At 43.2% G+C, this 26,844-nt stretch overlaps 2 protein-coding genes across 24 annotated transcripts in view; both read right to left on the bottom strand.

Annotated features, from left to right (window-relative positions):
• SUGT1 (SGT1 homolog, MIS12 kinetochore complex assembly cochaperone) overlaps positions 1-8,659 on the bottom strand; it is a 50,209-nt gene extending 41,550 nt beyond the window's left edge. For 2 of the 3 annotated variants that reach the window (XM_037894876.2, XM_037894894.2), the window contains exons 1-3: positions 8,374-8,659; positions 8,238-8,283; positions 1,774-1,864 (exon numbers count right to left, since the gene is read on the bottom strand). In XM_037894876.2, coding sequence (XP_037750804.1) covers positions 1,774-1,864; positions 8,238-8,283; positions 8,374-8,405 — 169 coding nt within the window. In that variant the 5' untranslated portion in view covers positions 8,406-8,659. The remainder of the gene's footprint in view (positions 1-1,773; positions 1,865-8,237; positions 8,284-8,373) is intronic. The other variant, XM_037894886.2, reaches the window with a different exon arrangement.
• A 4,780-nt stretch (positions 8,660-13,439) lies between these two features.
• The window catches only part of ELF1 (E74 like ETS transcription factor 1), a 145,423-nt gene continuing 132,018 nt past the window's right edge, over positions 13,440-26,844 (bottom strand). For all 21 annotated transcript variants that reach the window (XM_043533592.1, XM_037894848.2, XM_043533549.1 and 18 more), the window contains one exon: positions 13,440-15,141. In XM_043533592.1, the coding sequence (XP_043389527.1) occupies positions 14,523-15,141 (619 nt within the window). In that variant the 3' untranslated portion in view covers positions 13,440-14,522. The remainder of the gene's footprint in view (positions 15,142-26,844) is intronic.

Genomic DNA, 26,844 nt, shown 5'->3' with positions numbered 1-26,844 from the left:
CTGATACGTTCAATAAACTTACAGATGGTTCACTAATTTTGTTGTCACAATTGCCTGATGTAGCATTATCACTGCATTTTCCAGCATAATTATCACTAACATTCGTATTTCCTTCATAATTTTCTTTTGTACGCTTCAAACTTCCCATTTTTAGCCAGCGATCCATTGAAAATGGATTTAACAAAAACAAAAACAGAAATTTTGTATATTAATACACACCAAGTATGTACTTGCAACGATCTTTAGATTACTACGAGTAGTTATTCACTTTTATCTTTTATCCGTCAGTATGACTTCTGCGCATGCCACAAATGCAAGTGTATTGCCCGAGCCGCGGTAACGCACACACGTGGTTTGCATCGGCTCTGCTGTGCTATTAGATGCTACTGAACGTGTTATCATATTAATTACAATGTAAACCGGTGTGTATTTCTACCGTACAAGTGTACATCATTTTTATATATTAAATTTTAGTGAATTGTTTTCTGCTGCTAAAAAAAACCTATGATAAAGTAAAATAAAAAATTCTGCCGTGTACCCCTTGAAACCTTTTCACGTACCACCAGGGGTACGCGTACCACACTTTGGGAAACACTGCCCTACAGAAATGGGCTGCAGAGATGTTGGCTGCCACTAGGGGCCACAGGAACCAGCAGATCCCAGTTCACAAATAGAAGACAAGGCCAGGGGGAAGGAAAGGAGGGTTCCTAGCAGCTGCAGTTCCCAGCATGACCTGAAGGAAGGAAGCGGTGGCACTGGCTGTTTCTCCCTCTGGATCCCGAGGATCTGGGGGGCGAAAGGTTTGTGAATGTCTGGACTGGAGGGGTGGGGAGAGGAGGGGGCGCAGCTGGCCTCTTGGGGGGGGGGGGTGTGAGAGTGTCTGGGTTGGGGAGGGGGACGATGGCTGGGCTCTGAGGGGCGGGAGGGGAAAGGGGTGTGAGTGTCTGGGCTGGGAGGGGAGGGGGCAGAGAAGCAGGAACTGGGTTGTCACAAGAGTTTCTTTAAACTTTCTACTCCTGGGGGAAATTGTGTGTGTGTCTGTATTGTTACAGACATACTTGCTGACAGGTACTCTGAAATAAATTACCAAAATAATTGAAACTGGCGTGAATATAGAGTGCTATCTTGACAAATAAAATCTGCAGAATTTTAAAATGTGTACAGAATTTTAATTTTTTGGCTCAGAATTTTTAATTTTTTGACGCAGAATTCCCCAGAAGCATACAGCTAGTCTATCCTTCATTCAGCAGCTCTGCCCCCTAAGTGCAATGGACTGTGACCTTCAGTCAGTCAGACTGTTTGGGCTTAAGCTGTTTGTTCCAAGGCCAATTCTATTAAAAATTTAAGGTTTATTTTTATTTTTTTAAGAACTGGATCAGACACAAGGAACCATTTAGAAAGTGAAACTTTTCTCAAAACAGAACATAGCTGAAGTGTTACGTCACTTTTAATAAAATAAGGAGAGGGTTTAAGGCCTATCTGAAATCTAAATCTAGTAACTAAAGTAACTAAGCAATAAATTGAAAGAATGGGTTATTCTTTCATTAGTGTACTCACACTAAATGGAAAGTCAGAACTGGAAAGCTTCCATGAGAGACCAGAAGTAATCAGATACCGGAAGAGCTATATTAGTGTCAAATGTGGGTTGCTTTGATTAAAAATGACAAATTTCTAAAACTATCATTATCCTTTGCTTGATTTAAGACATCTTTCTGTAAGGAATGTCATAATGTGGTCTTAAAGGGATACACAGTATAGTTTAAGAGATGTTACCCCAGTAGTTCTGTAGAAGAATATGAGCATAAGCTCTTTGACAGTAATACTCTGCATCATCTGGCTTCTGTTCCAAGGCCACTGTCAGCTTCTGCAAATCCAAATACAAAAATTTAACATGACAGTTTCTGTAAATCCCCCTAACAACAGAACCCAGTGAGTAGCCCACAGTGAAATGTGTTGCTGGAAAAAAAAAAATCCAAAATCCCCCCCCCCCCAAATCAACCACCAATTAGCACAATTTTGCTTTAAGTGAAATTACACCGGAACTAAATATCCTGAGCTCACGGGAATGCCTGGCTATTTTGATCCCCAAAGCCTTTACCTTAGAGCTAACAAAGTCCAAAATATGATTGACTGACCCTTATATGCAAAAAAGAAAAGGAGTACTTGTGGCACCTTAGCGACTAACCAATTTATTTGAGCATAAGCTTTTGTGAGCTACAGCTCACTTCATCGGATGCATTCAGTGGAAAATACAGTGAGGAGATTTATCAAATAAATTGGTGAGTCTCTAAGGTGCCACAAGTACTCCTTTTCTTTTTGCGAATACAGACTAACACGGCTGCTACTCTGAAATCTGACCCTTACATGTTCATTCAAATGACTTGTGAAAAAGAAAGCAAACATGTTTTAAATAAGTTATAGTACACCCATCTCCATGATGTGTGCTCAGCACAGACCAATTTATAAATCCCCAAAATGAGCAGCAATAATTGCTCCCCATGCTAGATATGCGCTTGGAAATAGGTGCCTCTGGTTTACACCTTACCAGGTAGACATTTGGCTAAAGAAGGTAAGTCTAGTACTGCTTTCTGAAACTATTAAAATAAGGGATAGTTACTCTCAGTAATTCTACTTCCTGAGTTACCTCGGTGGATTCCTACTCTCACATCTCAGCTACTTAGCACGTTAATACGCAGAAGCTTACAAAGCCCTCAAAGTTCTTCAGTCTTGAGGAACAGAAAGGCCAGTATCCATGCACACTAAACACTCTTTGAAGAGTAGGAATCCTGTCAATATGGTATCTTTAGTAGCATTTACACTGGTACGAGTATTTCCTTCCTACTGGTGCAAAGCATGAACTAGCAAACAGGAGCAGGGAGATAGCAAACAGGAGCAGTAAACGGGAGTTTGCAAGGGAATTCTCCAGGTGAAGGAGAGATAATGAGATCCTTGGGGTGAGTTAGTTTGTGTGCTTGCTTGCTTGAAAGTTAAAGTGTGGTCTGTTTTGGGTAGGCTGAGATCTTACTAATGAGGTTTTAGCCTGCTTTCCTTTGATTCCTAACCCTTTTGAGATCTCTTGACAATAGGGCAGGGCTAACCCAGGGACAAGAGGGGTTTAAAAAGCCAGCTCTTAAATGACCAGAGGCACTATCGAACATTAACAGGCAGCAGGTTTAAACCAAACATAAGGAAATACTTCTTCATGCAACACACAGACAACCTGTGGAACTTGTTGCCAGGAGATGTTGTGAAAGCCAAAACTATACCTGGGTTCAAAAAGCATTAGATAAGTAGATGGAAGACAGGTCCATCAATGCCTATTACCCAAGGTGGTCAGGGACACAACCCCATGATCCGAGTGTCCCTAAACCTCTGATTGCTAGAAGTAGACAACAGGGAATGGATCACTCAGTAATAGCCCTGTTCTGTTCATTCCCTCTGAAGCATCTGACACTTGCCACTGTCAGAAGACAGGACACTGGGCTAAATGGACCATTGGTGTGACCCAGCATGGCCATTGTTATGTTATTACATGATGCCATATTAAAACCTGTACTTAAGAACTGTTCAGTCAGTGGTCTATAGAGATTGTACCAAGATCAGATGCAGTAGGAGCCCCCAGCTAAAATGCATCCTGGCTAACAAGAATTCTTCCTAGGCTTCCAAGGAATACAGCAGCTCTGCCAACCTGGGAAAGAATGAGGTATGCACTACCCTCCAGAACCAAGCTAACTCTTCTGGCCAGTGCACTTTGATGTAGGGGAACAGCCCCACCGTAATGCCACCTCTCTGTCCTTTGAGGCCAGAGCCACTACTGCACTAGAAATGCACAGTGCTTGCACTCCTCAGCCACTCTGTGCCTGACCTCTGCACTACATCTCACTGTCTCCCCCTGCATCACCTTGCCCACCTGCTCAGGGTCAGCCACCATCCATCCCTTCAATTTCTTTCTTTTTTTTTTCTCTCCCCTCCAGAGACGCACTTGAAGTGCAACTACAGAGAGATCACAATTTGAGGCAGACAACTGTTTTCAACTAATGCACAGAGATGGAGATTTAAGTCTTGAACAGTTGCTACTCAGGTGAGTACAGTTATAAACTTCCATTTTTAAACTGATTACCCAGATTTCTCCTATGTGAAAATTAAGAAGATGGCAGAATAGTACAACATATGCTATACACGCCAACAGAAATGACGTTTTTTCTATATTTGTGTTGTTGCAGTGCTCAAAGAACACAATTAGGATCAGGGCCTCATCATGCTAGGTGCTGACAAACACAGGGGAAGACGCAGACCTTGTGCAAAAGAGCTTACAATTTAAGGATTAGACAAGCCACATAACTGAAGAAACAAGAGGGTGAAAGAGAACTACAAATTAAGTATTAGAAGTTTCAGCCAGAGAGGGCCCAATTGCTCACGTTTCTCCTGTAATAAAAAGCAGAAATCTGATAAACAAAAGGTGGATCAAGGCTCCTTTTGCAGGCTTAAAACAGCCAGTAGCCCAACCACGGATCTGAGGATGGAATCCAGTACCATGCATAGAATAGACTAGCTCTTTACTAGTTATGTTGTGCGTTCTGCTATGGACTACCTGCATTTAAATGAACAAATGAATTCTAAAGAACTATCTATAGTGCCTCAGGAGGCAGCTGGCACCTGGCAGCACATGTGGCAGTGAACTGTGGTGTACCTCAACAAAGAGAGCTAGGAGAAAGAAGGACAGACCAAGCATGTTACACAAAAAAAGCAGAATTTGATCTGCTTACATGAATGCCCTTCTAAGAATTCAGTAGATTCAAAAGTAGCAGTCATGGAAGCATTTATAACGATAAGAGGCATCCTCCTGCCCTTCCGGGATAGGATAGAATGAAGGCATACATGGAAAAAACTCCAGCTAGTACAAAATACAACAGCCAGATTGGTTAGCTACACGATTCTGAACAGAACACCCTGGTGCTTCGTTCCCTATACTCAATGGAGAGCCAACAGAAATTACAATTCAGTGTGTGTCCTGACTCTCAAAGCCCTCCATGGGACTGGCTCTGGTCTCTTGAGAAACTGCCTCTCCCTCCACCTACATGGACTTCCCATAGCTGCTACGTTCCATCATAATACTGAAAACATAGATCAGAAGTAGGAGGCTTGCAAGCACTGCAAGTCTTTCACAGAAAGAAAAAAAAAAAGACGTGCACTACAGAGCTCAAACCCAGAAGAGCGACCACAAGATTTTCAAAAACTAAATGCAAAATCTATTTAATTGACATGGCTCTCTCTTCAGTATGTTCCTCACAAATGACAAACCATCACATACAAACCATCTGCATAAATATAAAGAAATTAACTAATTAAGCCTTTTCTCCAGGAGGCTCAGAAAAAAGATAGCTATTTGTTTTCAAATGCTTTAGAGGTAGGTATTCAGATAATATGGCCCCCTTTGCTATACAAGTACTTAGCTTTAAAAAGGCAGCCATGTGACAACCAAGGAAATACATGATTAGCTGCCAGAGTTAAAATGAAGAACACTTGCATCTTGTTTTACTAACCGTTATAATTTTAGCTCAAACAGATTTGGTGCTGTATCAAATCTTCACAACTTACATTTACAAAGCATTTGGTAAATTTTAAGGGAAAAAATATAGGCTGTGCACCACAAGAATTCTCATCTAATTCCACGATTAAGGAACACACAGATAGGAGATAACTATATAAAAACCTCAGAATAAAGAAATGATCTCTTCATACAGTATCTCTTCATATAACTTTAGGCCAAGGTTTTAAGAACCAAGTTCCTAAAGTTAGGTTCCTGAGTCTATATTTACATGTGATCCTTCAAGTATACTGGACCCAAGCTGAAGTGTCTAAAAATGAACATAGTAGCTGTTTTTTTAAAATCTTGGCATTGAAGTATGCTCTTACTTTAATTTAAGTAGTCCACTGCAGACTATTTAAGAGCACCACTTCAAATATGCAGTCTTGATACAACAGTGTACCTTGAAAAGAAATGCAGTGGCTTTTAACAAAGACTTGCTTAGGTAAGATAGCCTCTTCTAGTCCTACATTAATGAAACCTGACCTAAGGCATCTGTATAATATCAGATCAGATTCTACTGACAATTTCTTTTAAACAAAATGATTCTTAATAATTCACTCACCTGTAACGAACACTTAGAGCTTGGGCTCACACACAGAAAAGGCTGCAGATATGCGTGTGGCTATTTTGTGGTATTTCCATAGATCATCTTTAGTTTAAAAGTGGAAATCATCTCCACAATTCATCTTTTCCACTCCATTCTTACTATTAAGATCTTTGCATGGGCCCCAAATCTCTAAACTTATTCCTTTCAATGAAATGATTGCAAGAGCATCATTTATCTTGGCCCACAATTCCAGTTACATCTAGCCCCTCTCCAAATCCTTCAGTCGTTTTTCCTTACCTCGACAACCACTTGAAAACCTTCATCCTTGCCCTCAAATTATTGTACAATTTCATATCAGTATCCTAAGTACTTGTTTTTCATCCTCTCTTTTGCTCCCTATACTACTCCTGAGGGAATTCTGGGCCAAAAAAATAAAAATTCTGCACACAATATTTTAAAATTCTGCAAATTTTGTCAAAATAACACTACATAATCACACCAGTTTCAACTAGTTTGGCGCTTGTGTGGAGTTTCCTGTGCGCCAAACCTCTCCTTCCCTGAGAGTGTGCTGGGAACTGCAGCTGCCAGGAACTTTCTAGCTCTTCCCCGCCTCCCCCAGGACAGTGTCTTCTATCACAAGCTAGGCTCTGCCGGGTCCAGTGGCCCCTAGTGGCGGCAAGAAGCACTGCAGCCCATTTCTGTGGGGGAAAGGAAATTCTGTGCAAAAAACATTAATTTCTGCAAAATTCTGCATTGCGCAGTGGTGCACAATTCCCCCAGGAGTACTATACCTGAAATCTATTCCTTTGCTGCCTGATATGGTTCTACCCTCTCTTCAAAAATAGTTTATTCCTAACCCAAGTATCTCCTTTGAAAGAAACAGTTATGGTGTAGACTAAGAGAAAACAAAAACAATTAAAGTCATGCATAAAACTTCTCCGCTCAGTCAATCTGGATCTTTCCTTGCAAAACATGCTTCATCTGTATGTTATTTAAACTGTAATCTACTCAGAGCTGGGATCCTGTTTTTATCATTGCCTGCAATGCTGTTAGCACACTTAGTTAGCACATTACAAAAATGCTAGTGCTGAAAATAGCTACTTGAGGCAGCCTCCATAATAACAAACAGTCCCATGGAGAGATATTACGGTCTAGTAGTAGAGAGAAAATGAGGTCAAGAAATCTGGATTCTTATTCCAGCCCTAACACCAACTCAGCCAGGCTGCTGGAAAGTTACTTCAGGACTCTGTGTCTCCATTTTCACAGCTCTATGACACTTTTCTACCTTGTGTAACCCACACACCTTCAGGGTGTGGTGTTGTGTCCCATCTAGTGACAACGAGACTAGTGAGAGAGAGAGAAATAAAATGAGTCTGCTCTACAGCCTTAGCTCACAGCCAGTTGACTTTTAGCTCATGCACTAAGCTCCAGAAGTCCCACATTCGATCCCACCCACTGACGACCAGGGTCTGTGGGCGTTATACTTGCAGAGACTTTGAGGCTCAGTTTGTTAGCTCCTAAAGGGCTCAGAGGTGCTGTCACAAGAGCCACAACAAAAGAGCTAACCATACGCTAATGTTAACGTGTTTTAAGTAGAGAAACTCGACACAACCTTAACTACTGAGGCCTTGTCTACGCTACCCAGCGGATCGGTGGGCAGCAATCGATCCAGCGGGGGGTCGATTTGTCACTGAGCGCTCGCCCATCGACTCCGGTACTCCACCCGAACGAGAAGCGCCAGCGGAGTCACTGGGAGAGCGCCAGCTGCCGACTGACTGCAGTAAGTAGACCTGAGCGCATCGACTTCAGCGGCGCTATTCAGGTAGCTGCGTCTCCTAGAGCGACCCCGCCGCGGTAGTGTAGACAAGCCCTGAGCTGCATCAGGCGCGCCCACACCTGCAGACACACGTGGCCGAGCGACCAGCCGAGGCCCTAGCTCGGGACAAGCCAACACGCGGGTCCAACTCCCGCTGAGGACGGGGTGGTCCCTGCTAGCGCAGCGCGGGCGAGGCTCAGGGCACAGGAGATGCCCAGGCCGCTGCCCCGCCCCGCGGGCCCCTGTCAGTCGCCCTCCCCCCATCGCCGCGCCCGGCCTCTCACCTGCGCTGCCGCCCCGGGGTCCTGCTCGACGTCACCGTCCGGGAACCTGGCGAGAGAACAACACAGCGGCGCGCGGTTAGAGGGGGCCGCGGCGGCTCCGGCCGGGGCCGCGAGGCGGGGGAAAGGGGAGACTCACCGCGGACGGGCCGGGTCCAGGGCCGCCGCCATGACGCTGCCCGCCTGGCCGCTGCGGGAGCGGAGCCACAAACCCGCCCGCAGTCCCGCGACGCACGCGCGCGCACAGAGACTGATGGGACCGAAGGGGGTGGGGTGACGTCACTCTCCTGCGTCCAGTAACCGCCGCGGGTCAGACCCACGTGACGAAAGGAAGCCGAGGCGGTCGGCCCCCGTCGCTGCCGCTCGTTGGTTGCGAGCGAGCGAGGCGAACGCCCCTGCGGGGAGGATCCTCCCTCGTGCCCCCTAGCGCGGGAGGACTGGGAGCGTGGCGCGCTCAGCCGGCTCCTGCCCCGCCCCGTTGTGGCTGGCATGGCAACGCTCACCGGGCCTCCGCGGGGCTGGGGGGAGACGTCCCGCTCGCCCGCCCGCCGCGCTCGCGGGCCCCGCTGGCTCCCGGCTCGGCAGCGGGACCCCAGCCCCTGGCCAGCAAGGCCTCCAGCTGCTGCAACCTGTCCGTCCGCTGCAGCGTGGGAGGCGGGCCGGAGCGGGACTGGCACGGGAAGGCCGCAGATTTAACCCTGGGGAAAGAGGCACTTGTGTGCAGGGGCTCCCCGCCCCTCAGCTCCAGCCCGGGGCGCGGCGGCGAGGCAGAAGTCATGGCTGTCGTCGCTGCTAGCACCACCGCACCCCCAAACTCTGCCCCCCCTTCTTCCTCCGGCCTAGGCCGGGTTCCCGCCGGCATAGGGGGCGCTGCCTGGGGCCTGCTGCTCCAGACTCGGTCGGGGCTCGAGAGGCTGCCCCCAGCCCCCCCCCCCGGGCGGGGTTCCTCCCCTGGAGCGGAGCCAGCTGCTCTTTCTCCTGCTGGGCGGAAGGGTGCGCTCCTGTGAATTTAGCCACGAGCAGCTGCGGTTGCTAAATAACCACCCCCTCTTCTTCAGCAGCAGCAGCAGGCGGGCCCTCCCACGGGGTGGTGGCTGCTGCTGTTCATACTGCTCCCCCCCCCCGGCTCTCAGAGCAGCGGTAATTCAGACCATCCCCATTCCTCCCCAGCGCTTTGGGTCTTCCCCAGGCAGCAACAGCAGAGAGGCCCAGACCGCCACTGGGGGGAGGCCTCCTTTCCTGGCTGTTCCCCTGGCATGTGGGGAACATAGGGTTGGCACCCATCTGGTTTTTGAGTAACAGCCGTGTTAGTCTGTATTTGCAAAAAGAAAAGGAGTACCTGTGGCACCTTGGTCCTGGTGCATTTAGGGTTGCCAGGTGCTTGGTTTTCAACTGGAAAATCTGCTCAAAAAGGGGAGCTGGGTACCCTAAATGGCACCGGAACCGAAAGTCCAGTTACCATGGGGCAGGGGGAGGCATGGTGTCATTAACCCATGCCAGCCTCTACTCAGCTGGGACTGCCTCCTACCTGCAGGCAGGCTGGCTCCTTGAGACAATCCAGTGAGGGGGGAGGAAGGAGCAACAGGGTAGGGCCGTTGTGGGTAAGACACAGGGCCTAAAGGGTGCAGTTACCAGCAATTACAAAGGTGTTAACCCTCCTGGAAGAATAATGCTGCCGCATCAGTGGTTGCTTGGTTTTCTTTATCACCTGATTACAGCTTGAAGTTGGCATCATTCATTCTGATTGCCAGTGCCATGGACGCAACTAAGGAAGGCTGCAGCAAGATGGTAGCCAGGCGGGGGGAGGAGAGAGAGTTCAACATCTGGCCCTAGTCAGTCACAACTCAAGGCCTGCTGTGTGATTTTCCTATCACTCCAGGGGCAAGAAGAGTTCAGTGTACTGAAGCAAAAGAGTGAGCAGAATAGGGGAACAAGCAGATTGGGGCACTAGGATATATATGTGTGTGGGTATCAGCTTGGAAAGGGTTCATTGTTCTGTATAACAGCTCCTGACATTATAGATAAATACTATGAAAGCCTGCTATGCTTTGAAAGTATGAAATACTATGAAAGTATGCTATGTGAGATCTTAAATGAAAGCCAGCATCACAGTGATCCTCAATCGTTGTGTGACGTATATACAGATGATATTTAAGGAGTTGTGTGTATGTACTGAAAATATATTTTAGAATCTGCGTCCGAGGCAGGGTTGACAAACAAGTTTTGCCAAAGGTATGTACTTGTCTGCATAGGTTCATGTGTCAATTAAGCATTGTAAGCAGACACAGTGGGAGCTCATTTTGCATATGGTGTCAGTGCAAGTATGTGAAGATAACTTGGAGCAAGAGCACTAGGGCAGGAACCAGGGTGGTCATCCTGACTCTAGGGACAAAACCATGAGTTTTGGGAAATACAAGGAGAAGCAAAATGATATTTTCTTATCCATCACTGAGAGAGCAAAAAGGACAAAACTTTTTGCATTCATGAAAAGTGGATCCCAAGCATCTTGGTTAGTGAAGCTTGGAGACTGCCTTACATGAGAAACTACTTTAGATAAGGATTTTAGCCTGTTAAAGTTTGCACTCTAAGAAGTGTGTTATACTTTGTTTTATATGTAACCGTTTGTTTCCATCATTTTGCTTAACTCAGTATCTCTTAAATCTTTGATAATAAATTTGTACTATAAATATATATCAGTGCTAAGATGTTATAAAGGACCTGATCCTGAGTTGTACGAGTCAAGGTGTGTGTAATTTCTGAGAGTGTCCAGTGACTGGTGCTAGATACTACAGGGGGATGCTTTCAGAGGAGCTTGGGGGCTGTGGTATACCTACTGTTAACCTGCAAGGCGAAGGCAAAACAAAAATATCACAGATAAAGTTTGCAGATGACACAAAAATTGGGGAAAGAGAAATAATGAAGAGGACAGGTCACTGATTCAGAGCAACCTGGCTCCATTGGTAAACTGGGTGGAAGTAAACAATATGCATTTTAATATGGTTAAATGTATACATCTAGGAACAAAGAAAATAGGCCATACTTACAGAATGGGGGACTCTCTCCTGGGAAGCAGTGATGGTGAAAAAGATTTGGGAGTTGTGGTAAATAATCAGCTGAATATGAGCTTCCAGTGTCACACTGTGGCCAAAAGAGCTAATGCGATCCTGGAAGCATAAAAAGGTGAATCTCTAATAGGAGTTAGGTTATTTTACCTCTGTATTTAGCACTGATGTGATCACCACTGGAATACTGTGTCCAGTTCTGGTGCCCACAATTCAAAAAGGATATTGATAAATTGGAGAGGGTTCAGAGAGGAGTCACAAGAATGATTAAAGGATTAGAAAACATTCCTTACAGTGAAGCAGCTCAGTCTCTGTATCTTAACAAAGCGAAGGTTAAGGGGTGATTTGATTAGAAGTATCTACATGGAAAACAAATATTTAATAATCAGCGCTTCAATCTAGGAGATAAAGGTATAACAATGCAATGGCTGAAAGTTGTAGCTAGATTAATTTAAACTGGAAATAAACTAAATTTTTGACATGTTAATTGACCATTAGAACAATTTACCCAGGATTTTGGTGGATTTTCCATCATTAACATTTTTTATAATCAAGATTGGATGCATTTCTAAAAGATCTGCTCTGGGAATTATTTTGGGGAAGTTCTGTGGCCTGTGTTGTACAAGAGATCAGGCTAGATGAGCACAATGGTCCCTTCTGGCCTTGGAATCCATGAAAGTTTGGACTGGCAGGCCCTGAGGAGATCGTTTGGGTAGCTAACAGACTGGGAGTACTGTATCAGGAAGCCGACATCCAGTCAAGCACAAACAAACCTTCCTCTTGCTGGAGGCAGGAGATAACAAGGTGACTCAGTCACAGAAGGGAATGGTTTTTAAATATCACCTCAGTTTTTCTTGTATTACTAAATATTTATATTGTGGCATACAGGCCCAATCAGCAATCAAAGCCCCATTTTCAGTAAAGTGCCTAGTCCACCTTCACTGTAAGGCTTTCAAGATGGGGACTATTGTGTGTGCAGTTACAGTGCCTACCACATTTCTGCTGCTATTTCGTTATAAAAAAAAATGAAATTTATGCTAATACTATAATTCATAGAGGTTTCAGTTATAATAGCAATGTTTTCCTAAGATTTATTTTATGTACAAGTGCTTTTTAACCACATAGATTGATGGGAGCAGTTAAGTATTAGAATTATTCTATCGAGTACTAAATCCAATGAGAGGATGGATTTTAATTTTTTGAACCAAACCATTAACAATCCTGAATATTCAGTTCTGAATCCATGAGCTTTTTACCTGGTTTTCACATTATGCATAATATAATTAGTAGAATTTCATTAATTTTAAGTATTTCCCTCCCTGAAAGAACTTGCAATACTCCATGTTATGAACTTTTTTGCAAAAATACACAAAACTTCTCAAAATACTTCAGATTTGTTTAACACAAGATAATTAAAATTCAAATAGTATACAAATTCTGTCAAACTTTCACTCTGATGTAAATTAAAATGGCCAAGAGCTATACCTCCTTGGTAAAGAGGTTTGCTATGGAAACCAATTGAACTTTAAAGAACTGCGAACTAAAATTAAAACTGAATTAAGCCTAGAAAATGTTTCTTTAAAGTTCCCAAGAAGAGATATTAGGATAATGTGTTTTTAAGCACGCTCTCTCCTCCCCATATACTTTGCGAAATCATCCAGTACTTCTGGGTTCTATTAAGACAATCCAGAATGAAACACGTTGTGGTATCACTGATCCCAGAAGTCCTATGCAATTTGTAGTATCAGTGATGTCCCAGAATTATGCATTTGTGGATTGACAGAGGCTTTCACAGGTGAGTGTAAGGGGCCAAAGTTTAAACCATCTGTGCCCAATGCCACATCAATGGACCTGTTTAGCATATATTTCTGAACTTAGCTCATTCTTCACCTTAACTGCTGAAGTTCACCTTTTCCTATAGCAGTACTGCATAGTGCTGTCACATCCTCAGACAAACAGCTTGAGAATCAGTTTCTCATCCTCAGTTCTCCTGAACTGATTCGTAAACTGCTCATCTGCTAATGTGTTCCAAATCACAGACCATCACTAATTAATCATATTGCTCTATTTCTCAATACAGTTCAGATTGCCAGAAATGCTATATTCATGTATTGGTAAGAAAACTCTAAAGTAAATACAGAAAAAAATTTCCACTTGATTTATTTTCATAATAAACCAATTAAAAATACAAAAGACAAAGAACCCAGGTTCAGTAGGGTTCCGTCATTTAAAAATTTGTCTTTAAATACAAATTCACTCTGTAATATGAATACATATAACATTAGATCTCTAAACATAGTGATCTTATTTGTATCTATCAAAAATTGCTCTATAGAAACAAATTAGCTGAAAAACTTTTTTGTGAAATTAAATGTACATTATTTACAATTGAAAAAGAGTCTCATAAAAGTATTTATCTCAGCACACTTGCATAAATTGTATACATTTCACTTTTCCCCCATACAAAATAATCTGAAATAGAAAGCAAGATTGTTTAACTTCATAGCCACAAAATAGTATGAAATAATTGCACCCGTAGCAATGCCACTAGTTTCTGTAATTAAGTATGTTTGATGTGTGTATATAAAAAAATATAGATCTGGCATTGTCCATTATTGGTATATGTAAATGCTTTATGTATTCTCTTAATGGGAGTGTATTTTTATTTTGCACACCCAAACGACTGTGCTGCAAAAATGCAACAAGAGGAAGCTTGGTTGCCACTATCCATTATTCAAAGTAAAATCTGACATAGTTCATTGGTATGCAATAAGTATTTGGTAAACTTGGTAAGATTCACACACATGGAATGAAAATGCTGTTCTGTAGAAAGTAACGGTTGTTTTAAAAGTTAAATGACACATTTACAGATTAAATAGAAAATGTTATAATATGGTATTGCAATGTAAATTAGCAAGACTGAAAATGCATAATATGTAAGAAATTTGGAACTTTTGACAAAAAAAATCAAAGTCTTCATAGTATAAAATGCATGTTCCTTCATGCTTGTGTTTTGAAAAATGAGCACTACATAATTTTATATTTTTATAACATTTAGCAATTAACAGAAAATCAAAACTCATTCTAATGCATGACTTCTAACAATTAACTGTAGAAATTAAGTAGCTTTGTAACATCTGCTTCAGAATCAAATCATATATATACACAACTGTAAAGGTCCCATCACATTTATGAAAATAATCATCCACAGGGATTTTTTTGTTTATTAATATAAATTGGATTCCAACTGTTCACTTTCCTGTTTCACTTGCATGTTAGATGGAAATCCATTTGAATTGGATACCACCATCACAAAAGGCTGCTGCTGGAACCTCTGCTCTGACTGCTCAGTATCATCTGTTGTGTCCTCTTCTACCTCCTCTTTCATCATTTCTTGTATAACAGTCTGTTTAGTTTCTGGTGCTTTGATAACTGAAGTGATCACTGTGCCAGATGGATGAGCAACCATCTGTGAACTGCTCGGTGAAAAAGTTACTACAGGAGTAGTAGCACTGAAGGATGAAGATGAAGCCATGTTGACTGTTCCATTACAAATGGTCTGCACATTGCTGGTGAGAACCTGTTGAACTTGGGCTGGGCTAAAGACAATAGATGAAGAAGAGGAGACTGGCTTCTGAGATTGCAGCATGACATTTTCTTTAAGTACTGTCATTGGCTGCGAAGTAGGAATGGCTTGGAGAATAAATTTTTGGGATGTTGTTGCTGATGCTGGATCTGTGCTGGCTATCACTGTTGTAAGAGGCACTGTCTGGAGTGTTACAGTATGCAACTGCTGGTTTCCAGGTGAAACAACCACTGGAACTTGGGCTGGGGTCTGTAAAGTCCTATTAAAATTAGAAAACAGGAAAATGTTAGAATGTTCCCAGGTCTATTACTCAATGAGTGTTTTGCAACACCGGGTACTTAAATTATTAATTTGGAGGGGAAAGGCAAGGAGGACTACTGTCCTTCCAGCCACAGAAAACTGGACTTGACTCCAGTTGAAACCCATCAGCACCTACCTTCTCTCCTCATACATGCTTTCCTATAGTAAGTAAAATAAATTTAAATCCATCCAAAATGTGAACTTAATTGAACTGACACTGCAGCTGTTAGGCCAGCACTGTGGGAGCAGCCACTGCTACTGCATTCTTTGCCAGTAGACGGAGTTCTACTCACTTTTTCTCCATTCAGAAACAAAGCAATGAGCAAGCATCTACAATGGCCCTTGTTGAACCCTCTCAACTCAATCACTCTGTGTCAGGCTTAGGTGGCTGAGCCCAGAAGATTCTCTGGGCAAGCCCTGCCTCAGGCCATTGCAGCCAGTCTCCACTCAAGCAGTTCCACCCCTCGACATATCCTTCTCTCCTTTGAGGGAGGGAAGCAGTGCCAGTGGCTCCTTCCCTATGGACTTGCCTACACACTTTTTTGTAAACCTTTACCATTTGTACAGAAAACCACAAAGTGATGTATCTTGGAAGGAACATTTGGGGATGCACCCTCACTATCTTTCACAAAGTGAAAATGCCTACAGTTCATGCCAGCTAACTCAAGGTAAACTCTAGTGACCACACTTCAAGAGCCCCCAGCAAGCACCTCCATGGAGATGAGGGATGTGGCACTGCAAATGGAACAGCTCAGAGGAAAGGTGCTGGCACATGCCATCAGGAAAAGACTTAAAATCTGACAGAGGGTAAGGCACTGAGGCAGCTGCTACCACCCTGAGGAGACTACTCCTGGGGGAATTCTGCACATCTGCAAACATGCAGAATTCCTCTGTCTTGCATAATTTTGTATTTTCCTGCACAAAAAATATTTTGCCTAACAAATGCTGCAGTTTTTGCTTTTGCCTCCGTATTTTATGTGAGAAAATACAAAATTCTTTGCCCAGTGCTCCAGAATTCCCCAAGGAATAGAAGTTCATCACAGAACCCTACCTGCGGAGCCAGGTTAGGACAGAGTGGGACATACAGGGCTGCTGTGGGGGTCACAGGCTGGGGTTCAGAATGGCTAGTGGGGGGAACAGACGGCATGGACTCAGGAGCTAGTGGGGTGAGAGCGTTGAGCCTGGGGAGGGGGTTTGCAGAGACCCACAGGGATGGGGAGTGCAGGGATGGGGCAGACGTGCCTGACTGAATGGGAGAGGCTTGGGGTCAGACAGGGTCTGCATGAGGGAGGCTTCCCAACTTTCTAACAATTCCTGCCCTGCAAAAAACCTTCTCACACCCAACACCCTCCAGGTTCACTCCTAGGCTCCTTCCCTCTCCTGCAGCTCCTCCATTACCCCTAACTCCCCCAAGACTTTGCACTGCTTCTGACATATGCAGGAAATACAGTTCTGTATTGTAATTAAAATGAATTACACAAAGTTCTGTATTAATATGCCTACTAAGGAATCTATTTGTCAAAAAAAAAAAAATTTACCAGAATCTTTTTTTCTTTTTGGGGCTGTATTGTTACAGATGATGTACTTGCTGACAGATATTTTGAAATAAATTAGCAAAATAATTGAAACCAGCATCATTATATTGTGTTATTTTGACAACAAAATGCAGAATTTTCAAATACTGTGTGCTGAATTTTAATTTTTTTGGCACAGAATTCCCCCAGGGGTAGGAGACCCCACTGGGATGGAAGGGTTAAGGCAGTCACTGCAGCTTTGAAAGCTGTTGCTGAAGTTAACATCTGGGCTCCAAAACATCCAATCTGTGGCCATAAATGCAAAGTAATGCACATTGAAAAACATAATCCCAATAATACGTATAAAATAATGGGGTCTAAATTAGCTGTTACTACTCAGGAAAGAGATCTTGGAGTCGTGAATAATTCTCTGAAAAACATCCACTCAATGTGCAGCAGTAGTCAAAAAAGCAAACAGAATGTTGGGAATCATTAAGAGAGGGATAGATAACAACAGAGAAAATATCATATTGCCTCTATATAAATCGGTGGTATGCTCACATCTTGAATACTGCATGCAGATGTGGTCACCCCATCTCAAAAAAAGATATACTGGAATTGGAAAAGGTTCAGAAAAGGGCAACAAAAATGATTATGGGTATGGAACGGCTTCCATATGAGAAGAGATTAATAAGATTGGGACTTTTCAACTTGGAAAAGAGATGACTAAGGGGAGATATGATAGACGTCTATAAAATCATGACTGATGTGGAGAAAGTAAATAAGGAAGTGTTATTTACTCCTTATCATAACACAAGAATTAGGAGTCACCAAATGAAATTAATAGGCAGCAGATTTAAAACAAACAGAAGTATTTTTTTTTCCCCACAAACACACAGTCAACCTGTGGAACTCCTTGTCAGAGGATGTTGTGAAGGCCTAGACTATAACAGGGTTCAAATAATAACTAGATAAGTTCATGGAGGATAGGTCCATCAATGGCTATTAGCCAGGATGGGCAGGGATGGTGTCCCTAGCCTCTATTTGCCAGGAGGTGGGAATGTGTGATGGGATGGATCACTTGATGATCACCTTTTAGGTTCATTCCCTTTGGGGCACCTGGCATTGGCCACTGACAGAAGAAAGAATACTGGGCTTGATGGATCTTTGGTCTGACTCAATATGGCTGCTCTTATGTTCTTATACATCGTACCAGCTCTTCTCTGAAGCTACTACTTTATTCTCCAGAATCTCAGCTTTCATTTAAAATAAAATAATAAATCTCCTAGTTGTTATGGTTGCAAAGAAAAACTCAACTGAGTGTTACCCATACAAAGATAAAACCACAGAGAGCCTGGAACAATATCTTTGAAGAATGAACTATTCTGTTCATTTCAGTGAGATGTTAACTTTAACACGCAGCAATGATAATTTAAAACGCTAATGTTGTTAAATTACATTCCTCAAGAAACAAGGAGGGTCACATACGTGCACTGTAACACCCACCTGTGGGTAGCCCTTGGGAGACACCATGACTTAGAGCCTCTTGATTGGGGAAGAATATAAGTGCCACATGATTACATTTTGCATATCTACACAATCTATTGTGAGCAGCATCCATTTTAGTGACATACATGGGCAGAGCATATTTTATGGGCAGAACTTGAAAGAATTCCATCATCTTTTTTCCCCAAACTGACCCTTGGTTAATAGATTTGTTGAGGCAGAAAATAATCCATGAATGGAAGAAAGAAGGGAAGTTTAAAGGATGGAGATGACCAATTATGAGTTAATGGAGGGGTGATCAAGTCAGGATGATGAGCAGTGGGGAGAGGAATGAATGACAGTGAATTGGGGTGTATTTGACTAAGTCACAAAAGGGAGGAAGAACCACACTGCAAAAGCCTCATTGCTTAATGCCCTTCTGGAGTGCTGAGATATTACACTGGGCACTGTGAGAACCTGAAGAGAAAGATGGAATGTGGGATGCTCGGAGGGAGGGAGCCAATCAAGTAGTGAGTGAGGTAGGTGCGCATGCTCATGCAGTATGTTTTGTATGGAATTGCATGTGTTGATGTTTACAGTAAAGATGGGCAAGTAGATTTTGTTCCTGGCCAGGGAACCAGCCAATTTAACAAGGCTGATTTAGACACAGAAGTCTACCAGCCCAGACTAAAAATTTATTTGACCACCTTTACTGCAAATAGTACTGAGAAGATAATGACATTTTACTCATTCAACAAACCCCACCTCCCAAATTACTCAGCCAAAACCCAGGCAGCTAGAATTTTTCTAGACTGCTCTGTTTTCTGTTATGTTTTGCTCTATTAATAATTTTGCCATTTCTACTATACTTCTTGTGCTACTGCACAAGTCTGTGAGTGGTGCCCTATCAAGAGTCTTTCTGAAGCTACTACTTTTAAAAAACAAGACTATTGAGCAATATTGGCTAAGAGGAAATACTGCTGAAAAAATACAGGTTCTGATTACTACTGAGGAAAAGATGAGACATGTTCCACACTAATTTCAGCCTGCTGGCAGGGAAATGATAAAAATCTATTTACTGGTTCATTGGGTGTGGTTATAATCTAGTGTTTTGCAACATCACAGTCACTGATCTGGAGATGAATAGTTATGTTGCAAACACTAGCTGACAGGTGACAGAAACGAGTTTATTCATAGCGATTTACTTCTGAAACTTCTAAAATGCAAAAAAAGGGAGAAAAATCCTACAAAGGTCTTGAAGCTACACACCAAGTTAAGCAGTGTTTAACAATATACTAAGCAAATTAAATAATGCAAGATAAAGAAAAACAGAGAGAGAGAGAGAGAGAGAGAGGAACTGAGGAGAATTCATTCCCTAGCATAAAAGTTACTCAACATACAGATGTAGGAACAGATAGTTTAAGAGGGAAAAGATTTCCCCCACTCATCCAATTGATTGATACAATGTAAATCCAGGAGGGCTAGGGAGGTGGAATGCACATGACATGCAACTTAGAGCCAACTTCAGGTGCAAGAGTTAAGATAGATTCACTGGAGTAAATCCACTTGTACAAGTCATCTAATGCGAAAATCTTGCTGGCATGTAGTGCATCCCACACCAGTGCCTCTAATAGACTGGCCTAAGACCTCACATCCATAGGATTCTCTCTGGTGGTCACCAGACCCCTGAACACATAGCCAGACACACTGGAGCTGCTGATCTGCCTAGGTACACAGATAATGGTGGGGGAAAGGGGCACTGGATACCCTTATACTGGGCCTTACCATCCCCTCCTCCAAAGAAAGGTCAGAACCTTCCTCTTTCTTCTCTAGCAGCCTAAGGTCATGTATTAAGTAAATGGTAGAGCCATAAGGCTTGTCTATATAAAACAGCTAGTGCACAGAAAGCTGGGGTGTAAATCTATCTCACAGTACCCAGCACACATTCCCTGTCCATGTTGGCCCTGCTACCACACATTAAAAATTTGCTAGAGTCCTTTGATCTACTCTCATTTCAAAACAGAGTAAATCAAAGACTGCTAGGGAACTTTTAGTGTGCGGTCGCAGGGTGCACACAGAGAGTTAGTGCGCAGCAGGCTAGTGCGAGGCAGATTTACACTATAGCTTGCCGAGCACTAACTGCTCCGACAGACAAGCCCATAGAGAACCCAATTTTCGTGACTCCCTATTTGGTGCTATATCCATCATGCTCTTCAGATGTACCGTCCTTTCCCATGCTTTGTTGCCACAAGTAACCTTGACACATGAAGTCAAGAAGTTTGAGTTCAGATGACAGAAGACTTTGTGAACCCAATAACTTGTGCTGTAGCTAAGTGGTATACCTAAGAAAGCCTTCTCCTACCCTATAGTACCTGCTAACATGGCCAGCAGAGCTGTCCTGGAAAGAAAGGCAACTACATAAATCCAAACTGCTTCTGCACAACTAAAGACTCAGGTATCTCCCACTGCAAAGAGCTCTGATCCTACTTGCAGAAGAAATGAAAACAAACAGCAAAAGAGTCTGAGACAGTCTTTTCCCAGCTCCAGAAAAATCAGTCAGAGCGGAAAGCGACGATCATAGCACCCTTCCTGATGGCATTTGGCCCAATCATAAATGCATTAAGAAAAACCTGTGGTATCACCAGCAAAAAGAATTTATGACCTTTTTGGTGAAAGCCTGCAGAGATCACATCAGCCCACTGTTGACCAATGCCTTCCTCAAGAAGGGATTTTCTCTGCCACCTTTAAACATGGGACATAGTCCAGCATGTATTTAACAAACAAACAAAAACCACCTGACACAGCCACTCTTTGCAACTACTAATCTGTCGCCTACCTTTAATCTCTCTTTTTTGGGGAGCATTATATCAGTGGCTATTTGATCACCAGTATTTTAGACTCCTACCTAAGTTTCTGTTTGGGATAGGTCAGAAACACCACTGATTGCAATTATGGAGGATTTCCTTAGGCCACAAACAGAAGCAAAGTACCTATGCAGAGGCCAGTTGATCTAACAATGGCTTGTCACATCAATCAGCAGGTGCTGTTGACCACCTTCAAGACATCAGCAAAGGTGGTCTAAATCATATTAAATTTGCATTGTTCATTTCTTCTCACATGTCCCAGAGGGCCCTGATGGGCAGCTGCTCCTCTTCCCTGAGGATACTCACCTGTCACCGCTCTTACTCAACATTTATGTGACAATGAAAGGGGCTGATGTGAAATGCCATGGTCTACAATGACCTCAGTGTGCTGACTTCATCCAGGTCTGCAGCTCTTTCATATTCATCATAGCCAGGGCTGTTTCCCAGCTGGCTTAGCATCCAAAAGAAACAGTAACCTGTATGGAAAGCAGCTGGCTCACACTAAATCTGGGCAGGACAGTGCCAGGTTTTTCATTGCCCTCACCTTGGATAGTCATTTACACCTGAGCAAAGTGAGTATAAAGTGGGTTCAAAATGCTACCAAATCAGATTCGTAGCATTTCCACTTTGCACAACTATTAATGACTGCACATGGTACAATAAGCATGATGTGCAAAATATTTTGATGAATTATAACCCTCTATAGGTAAGTCTACAACAGGCAAACCTGCACCTGTTTTTCAGCATCACTGTAACTGCACTCATGCTACCAGCAGTTAAGCTGTACTGTAGACTGGGCACTGGCATTTTTATCACCAGGTCATTTTATAATGAAAAAGGCCTACAAAGTTTGGGTAGTGTAGACATTTGAAAGGTTCCTGCCCTCTTCAGGTCAAGGCAGTGCACTGTCTTAGGTCCTGTTGAATTATTCACTGCTCCTGAACTCCTTGAAATAGTGGCTAGAAACAACATCTTTCATTTTTGGCTAGCAGGAAACTGTGCCCTTGTCTCGAGAATGAGGACCTAGCCATGGTGATTATGACTCAGTGACTTCTTGAGGCCAACTGGCAGAGGCTATGGGGTGCATAAGATTTTACAGGGATCCCCTGGGTCAGATATGTGCCTAATAATTTACAAAAGGGTGGCATGTGTGGTCTGAGAACCAGTAGCCCACTAGTCATCATGGTGAAACTTATATAGAGATAATATTTAAGGAGTTATGTCTCCAAACTGAAAATTATATTACTAAGGCAGGTAACAGGTTCCTTTCAGGCAGAGGGTGGCGACGCATATCTTCCTGTCTCATCATTGTGTGCCCCACAATGCAGGCCTATTTGCATGCTGAGCCAGATGCTGATTAAGAGATTGCGAAATCTACAAGAAAGCGGTATACAGGAAAAAAAACAATTATCAGGGGGAATCCTGCTTATGAATAAGGACAATGGATTGTTTTGATATATCTGGGTGTACAGACACCCTGGATCTTTCACCGAGGAGGCAAGCTGACAGCACAATTTGTCTCATGAATGGAAGATCACAGCCAAGCCTGGCTGTAAAACACTTGAAGAACTTTGGGTGATCATTTCTCTTCTAAAAGTCTCGGAATCGGTGTTATGATTTTTATATGTAACCATTTCTTTCCAATACTTCTACTTGCTATCACTTAAATCTTTATACCTTGTTAAACAAACATTTAGTTTTTTTCTCTATAAATATATCTCTAAGTGCTGTGTGTCAAGAAGAGTGGTGATGTGAGGTGAAACTGGTAAGCTGGGGTGTGCTGCTTCTTTGGAAGCAGCGAATCTGTGAGCATTGTGATTGTCCAGTGGAGCAGGCACTGGACGCTCCAGGGAGACCCCCAGAGGCCTTGAGGGTTGGGGTGTGCCAATTGCTAACTTGTACAGTGACAGCGGGGCCTGCAAGACCTAGAGGGGAGTGCTTGTATTGCCCATGGCTGGTGGAGTCAGGGAGCTCAGTCAGGACTCAGTCAGCTGGCACAGACAAGACTTCCTCACACTAAGGGCAGGTGGTAGCGAGGTGCCTCACAACTCTGGGCACCCCCAAGAAGCATCAAAGTGATCATGCTCATGTCAGCTCCAAGCTGGACTACTGCAACATGCTCTACCCTGGGGTTACCCACAAATGTCAAGCTGCATGATGAATCAGCTTCAGCTTTTATCAGCCCACCTAGTAACTCAGGGGGCCAGCAACCTTTGGCATGTGGCCCATCAGGGTAATCCGCTGGTGGGCTGCGAGACATTTTGTTTACCTTGACTGTCCGAGGGCATGGCCCCCCGCAGCTCCCAGTGGCTGCGGTTCGCTATATGCTCATGATTCCATTCTTTGTACATTAGTAACATCAGAACCTCTCTCCACCGTGTCTGAAATGTTATGTCTGAAATCACTACTGCTTAAAGATTAAAAGTAAACTGAAATCATTGTATGTGTCTGGGTCTATGACTGTCTACTTTTGCCATTACAGGTCCCCAATTATTCCTTCAAGTGCCTTTGTACACAAATACACAAGGATTACAGAAAATTATTCCAGTTGAAAATGAACATAACTATTTTACAAATGTTAAACAGAGATTCATGTGAAAATAGATTTTTCTTAAGTGACCAATATTTTATTGAAAAAGATTTCTAATTAGAATGCTGATTCACAGGAACATTTATATTTGTGTTTAGTCATTGCAAACAGCTCGTGCCAAATTCTGTTCACGATTACTTACTTCCATTGTATCAGAGAAGAATTTGGCCCATGGGGTTTAGGCATTAAAATCACATAGGAAGTCTTTTCATTAAGAGAAAAGTAAAATAGGTAAAGCAGCAGTTCAAACAGCTTGAACTAGTCAGAAAAAGCTCTATTCTCTTTAGGCATAGGCTAAATTAGATAAGATTTTGGTGCACTTTAACAATTTTTTCCCTCCAAAAGCTTCCACATCTAACTCTTTCCTCACTGCTCTGTTAGATTTCTGTGGGCAAGACAGTGTATTGTCAGTCTTGCAAAAAGCTGTTTATGAGATGCTAAGAATTCCCTAGGGCATCATTCATGCTGTTGCTAGTTTATTACTGAACACTATGTAACAAAAAGAAGCTATAAATGATGATGGAGAATGTGAAGTTGACTTAGTCTGCCTTGCAGCTGGTGCAGCCATTTACACCTATGCAACGTGGGTGCAGGGGTGCTGGAACAATTTTTATAGCGGGAGTGCTGAGAGCCATTGAACCAAACTGTAAACCCTGTATATAATGGAAACCACTTCAAACCAGGGGGTGCGGTAGCACCCCCAGTACCAGCACCTATGTGCAGGTGTAGAATGCTATCAAATCTGAATTTTTAACTCATTTACACATTTTATACCCATTTTCTACAGGTACAAACAACGATATTGCCTTACACCTTTGGAAGAATTAAGCCCTATGTTTTTAACTGCACTTCAGTTTGTAGTATCTACTTTTCTTGGAGAAAATGGAAAAGGTCATGACAGAAGAGCTGCAATCCTGTCCCTGAAAAGTTCTGTCCTCAGCTGGGAAAAGAACTGACTAGCTACAGCCACATTTAAAAAAAGGTCAGTCAGGCACAAATCTAGTTTGACAATAGTTTTCAAACATGACTGTAGCTAATATAACTATCATGTCAAGTGTAGGCAGTTTTCTTTTCTTAAAATAAGCCCATTAGCAGAAACGTTGCATGCAACAGACTACTGCTCAGAAGGCAGCTGGAAAATATTAAAGAGGCCAGGTTTCAGAGTAGCAGCCGTGTTAGTCTGTATTCGCAAAAAGAAAAGGAGTACTAGTGGCACCTTAGAGACTAACCAATTTATTTGAGCATAAGCTTTCGTGAGCTACAGCTCACTTCATCATGCATCCGATGAAGTAAGCTGTAGCTCATGAAAGCTTATGCTCAAATAAATTGGTTAGTCTCTAAGGTGCCACTAGTACTCCTTTTCTTTTTGTTAAAGAGGCCACTAATTTAAACTTTAAAAAAGAAAAAAACTTTTCTACACAACAGGTAGATAACCACACAGAATTCTTGGCAAAAAATATTACTAAAGCTAAGTGCTTAGCAGGATTCTAAAGAGGATGAGACATTTATATGGATAACACAATCCAAAAGTTACATTAGACAGGATAAAGAAATTAAAAAGAATAAAAACCCTCATGCTTCAAGGTATAGGCCAACCACTAAATGGTAGGGCTCAGAAAAACGTCCACAGAGTAGGTTGTGTTCATTATGGGGTTCCTGGCACCTTCCTCTTATTGTCTGTTGTATGTGGCATGACACTAGACTACCTGTAGATCTGATCCTTTATGGAGGTTCCTACAAGGCAATGATGAGTATGGGTACAAACTGATATAGCTATAAATGTATCTGAAAAAAAACGGTTTTGAACCTTACTAGAGAGAGACCCTAAAATGTACATTTCAGAAAAAAATTAAATATTTTCAATCTCATCAAAACTCCCAAGACTGCCCTGGTAAAACTTTACAAGAACATTTAGTTTTTTTGAATTTGGACCTGAGATATATCCTAGATCAATTGTAACCAGCCAGGAACATCCAGTGAATTTGTATGGCTCATCAGTAAGGCTGCGAGTTTGTCACGTTGGTCACTGAAGTCACGGATTCCGTGACTTTCCGGGACCTCCGTGACTTCTGCAGTGGCTGGTGCACCTGGCCCGGGGGCTGCCTGAGCAGTTCAGACAGCCCCTGGGCCAATCGCACCAGCTGCTGCTAGGGCAGTCTCAAGCCACTGAGCTCCCCCTCCCCTCCGTAACAGCAGGAGTTTGGGTGTGGAAGGGGGCGGGGGTAGGCTGTTGGGGCAGGAGATGGGGTGAGGGCTCTGGGCAGCGCTTACCTCAAGGGCTCCCCAGAAGTGGTGACATCCCCCTCCCTCAGGTCCTAGGCAGAGGCATGGCCAGGCAGCTCTGCACGCAGTTCCCGGCCAATGGCAGCTGCAGGGCCAGCACTTGGGGTGGCTGGTAGCGTGCAGAGCTCCTTGGCCATGCCTCCGCCTAGGAGCTGAGGGAGGGGGATGTTGCCGTTTCTGGGGAGGCAGGTAGCCAGGTCGGGAGCCTGAGCCAGCCCCACCAATGCTCTTCCCCTCCCCCCCCCCCCCCCCCCCCCCAGCACCAGGTGGGGTCCTGGGCCACACACCATTATCCGCCCCCACCCCAGAACCAGTGGGAGTCCTGCAGCACCCCCGGGCCACCACCCCCCAGCACCCTTGGTGCCCCCTGGGATCCCCCCTCGCCCCAGCCCCCTGCCCCAAGATTTAGTCAGGGGTATATAGTACAAGTCATGTACAGGTCATGGGCTGTGAATTTTTGTTTATTGCCTGTGACCTGTCCATGACTTTTACTAAAAATATCCGTGACTAAAACGTAGCCTTACTCATCAGCCCCTCAATTTACAGCTTACCTAGTCCACCATTGTCAGATGGAAACTTTTAAAATGTATTTCTAGTGTTGATCCCCCATGCACCTCTGCAGCTAGAATACTTGCTTTTTTTTTTTGGTTATCAATTACTAAACCTTTTACAATTAATTATGTATTATATTGACTAGACCAGATCATTTTTCCCTTTAATCTGAGTGTCTTGGATTTGTCATTATATCTAGCAAAGCGTAAACCACAGAAATGTTTCTACATTATGCTTAAAAAAAATAAAAACAGCTGCCCATCATTGTAATATGGGAGTCTAAGACAGTGTTTAAGGGCTCTGTTATTTCATTTCAGCTTCATGCTAGTGTTACTGCTACTTCCTTCTTTTCTCCTTTAAAACTACTGCCCACA

Source organism: Chelonia mydas, chromosome 1 (assembly GCF_015237465.2).
Source record: "Chelonia mydas isolate rCheMyd1 chromosome 1, rCheMyd1.pri.v2, whole genome shotgun sequence".
NCBI classification, from domain to species: Eukaryota; Metazoa; Chordata; order Testudines; family Cheloniidae; genus Chelonia; species Chelonia mydas.
The sequence above is the reverse complement of the archived record's forward strand: the minus strand, read 5'-3'. Positions and strand labels throughout refer to the sequence as shown.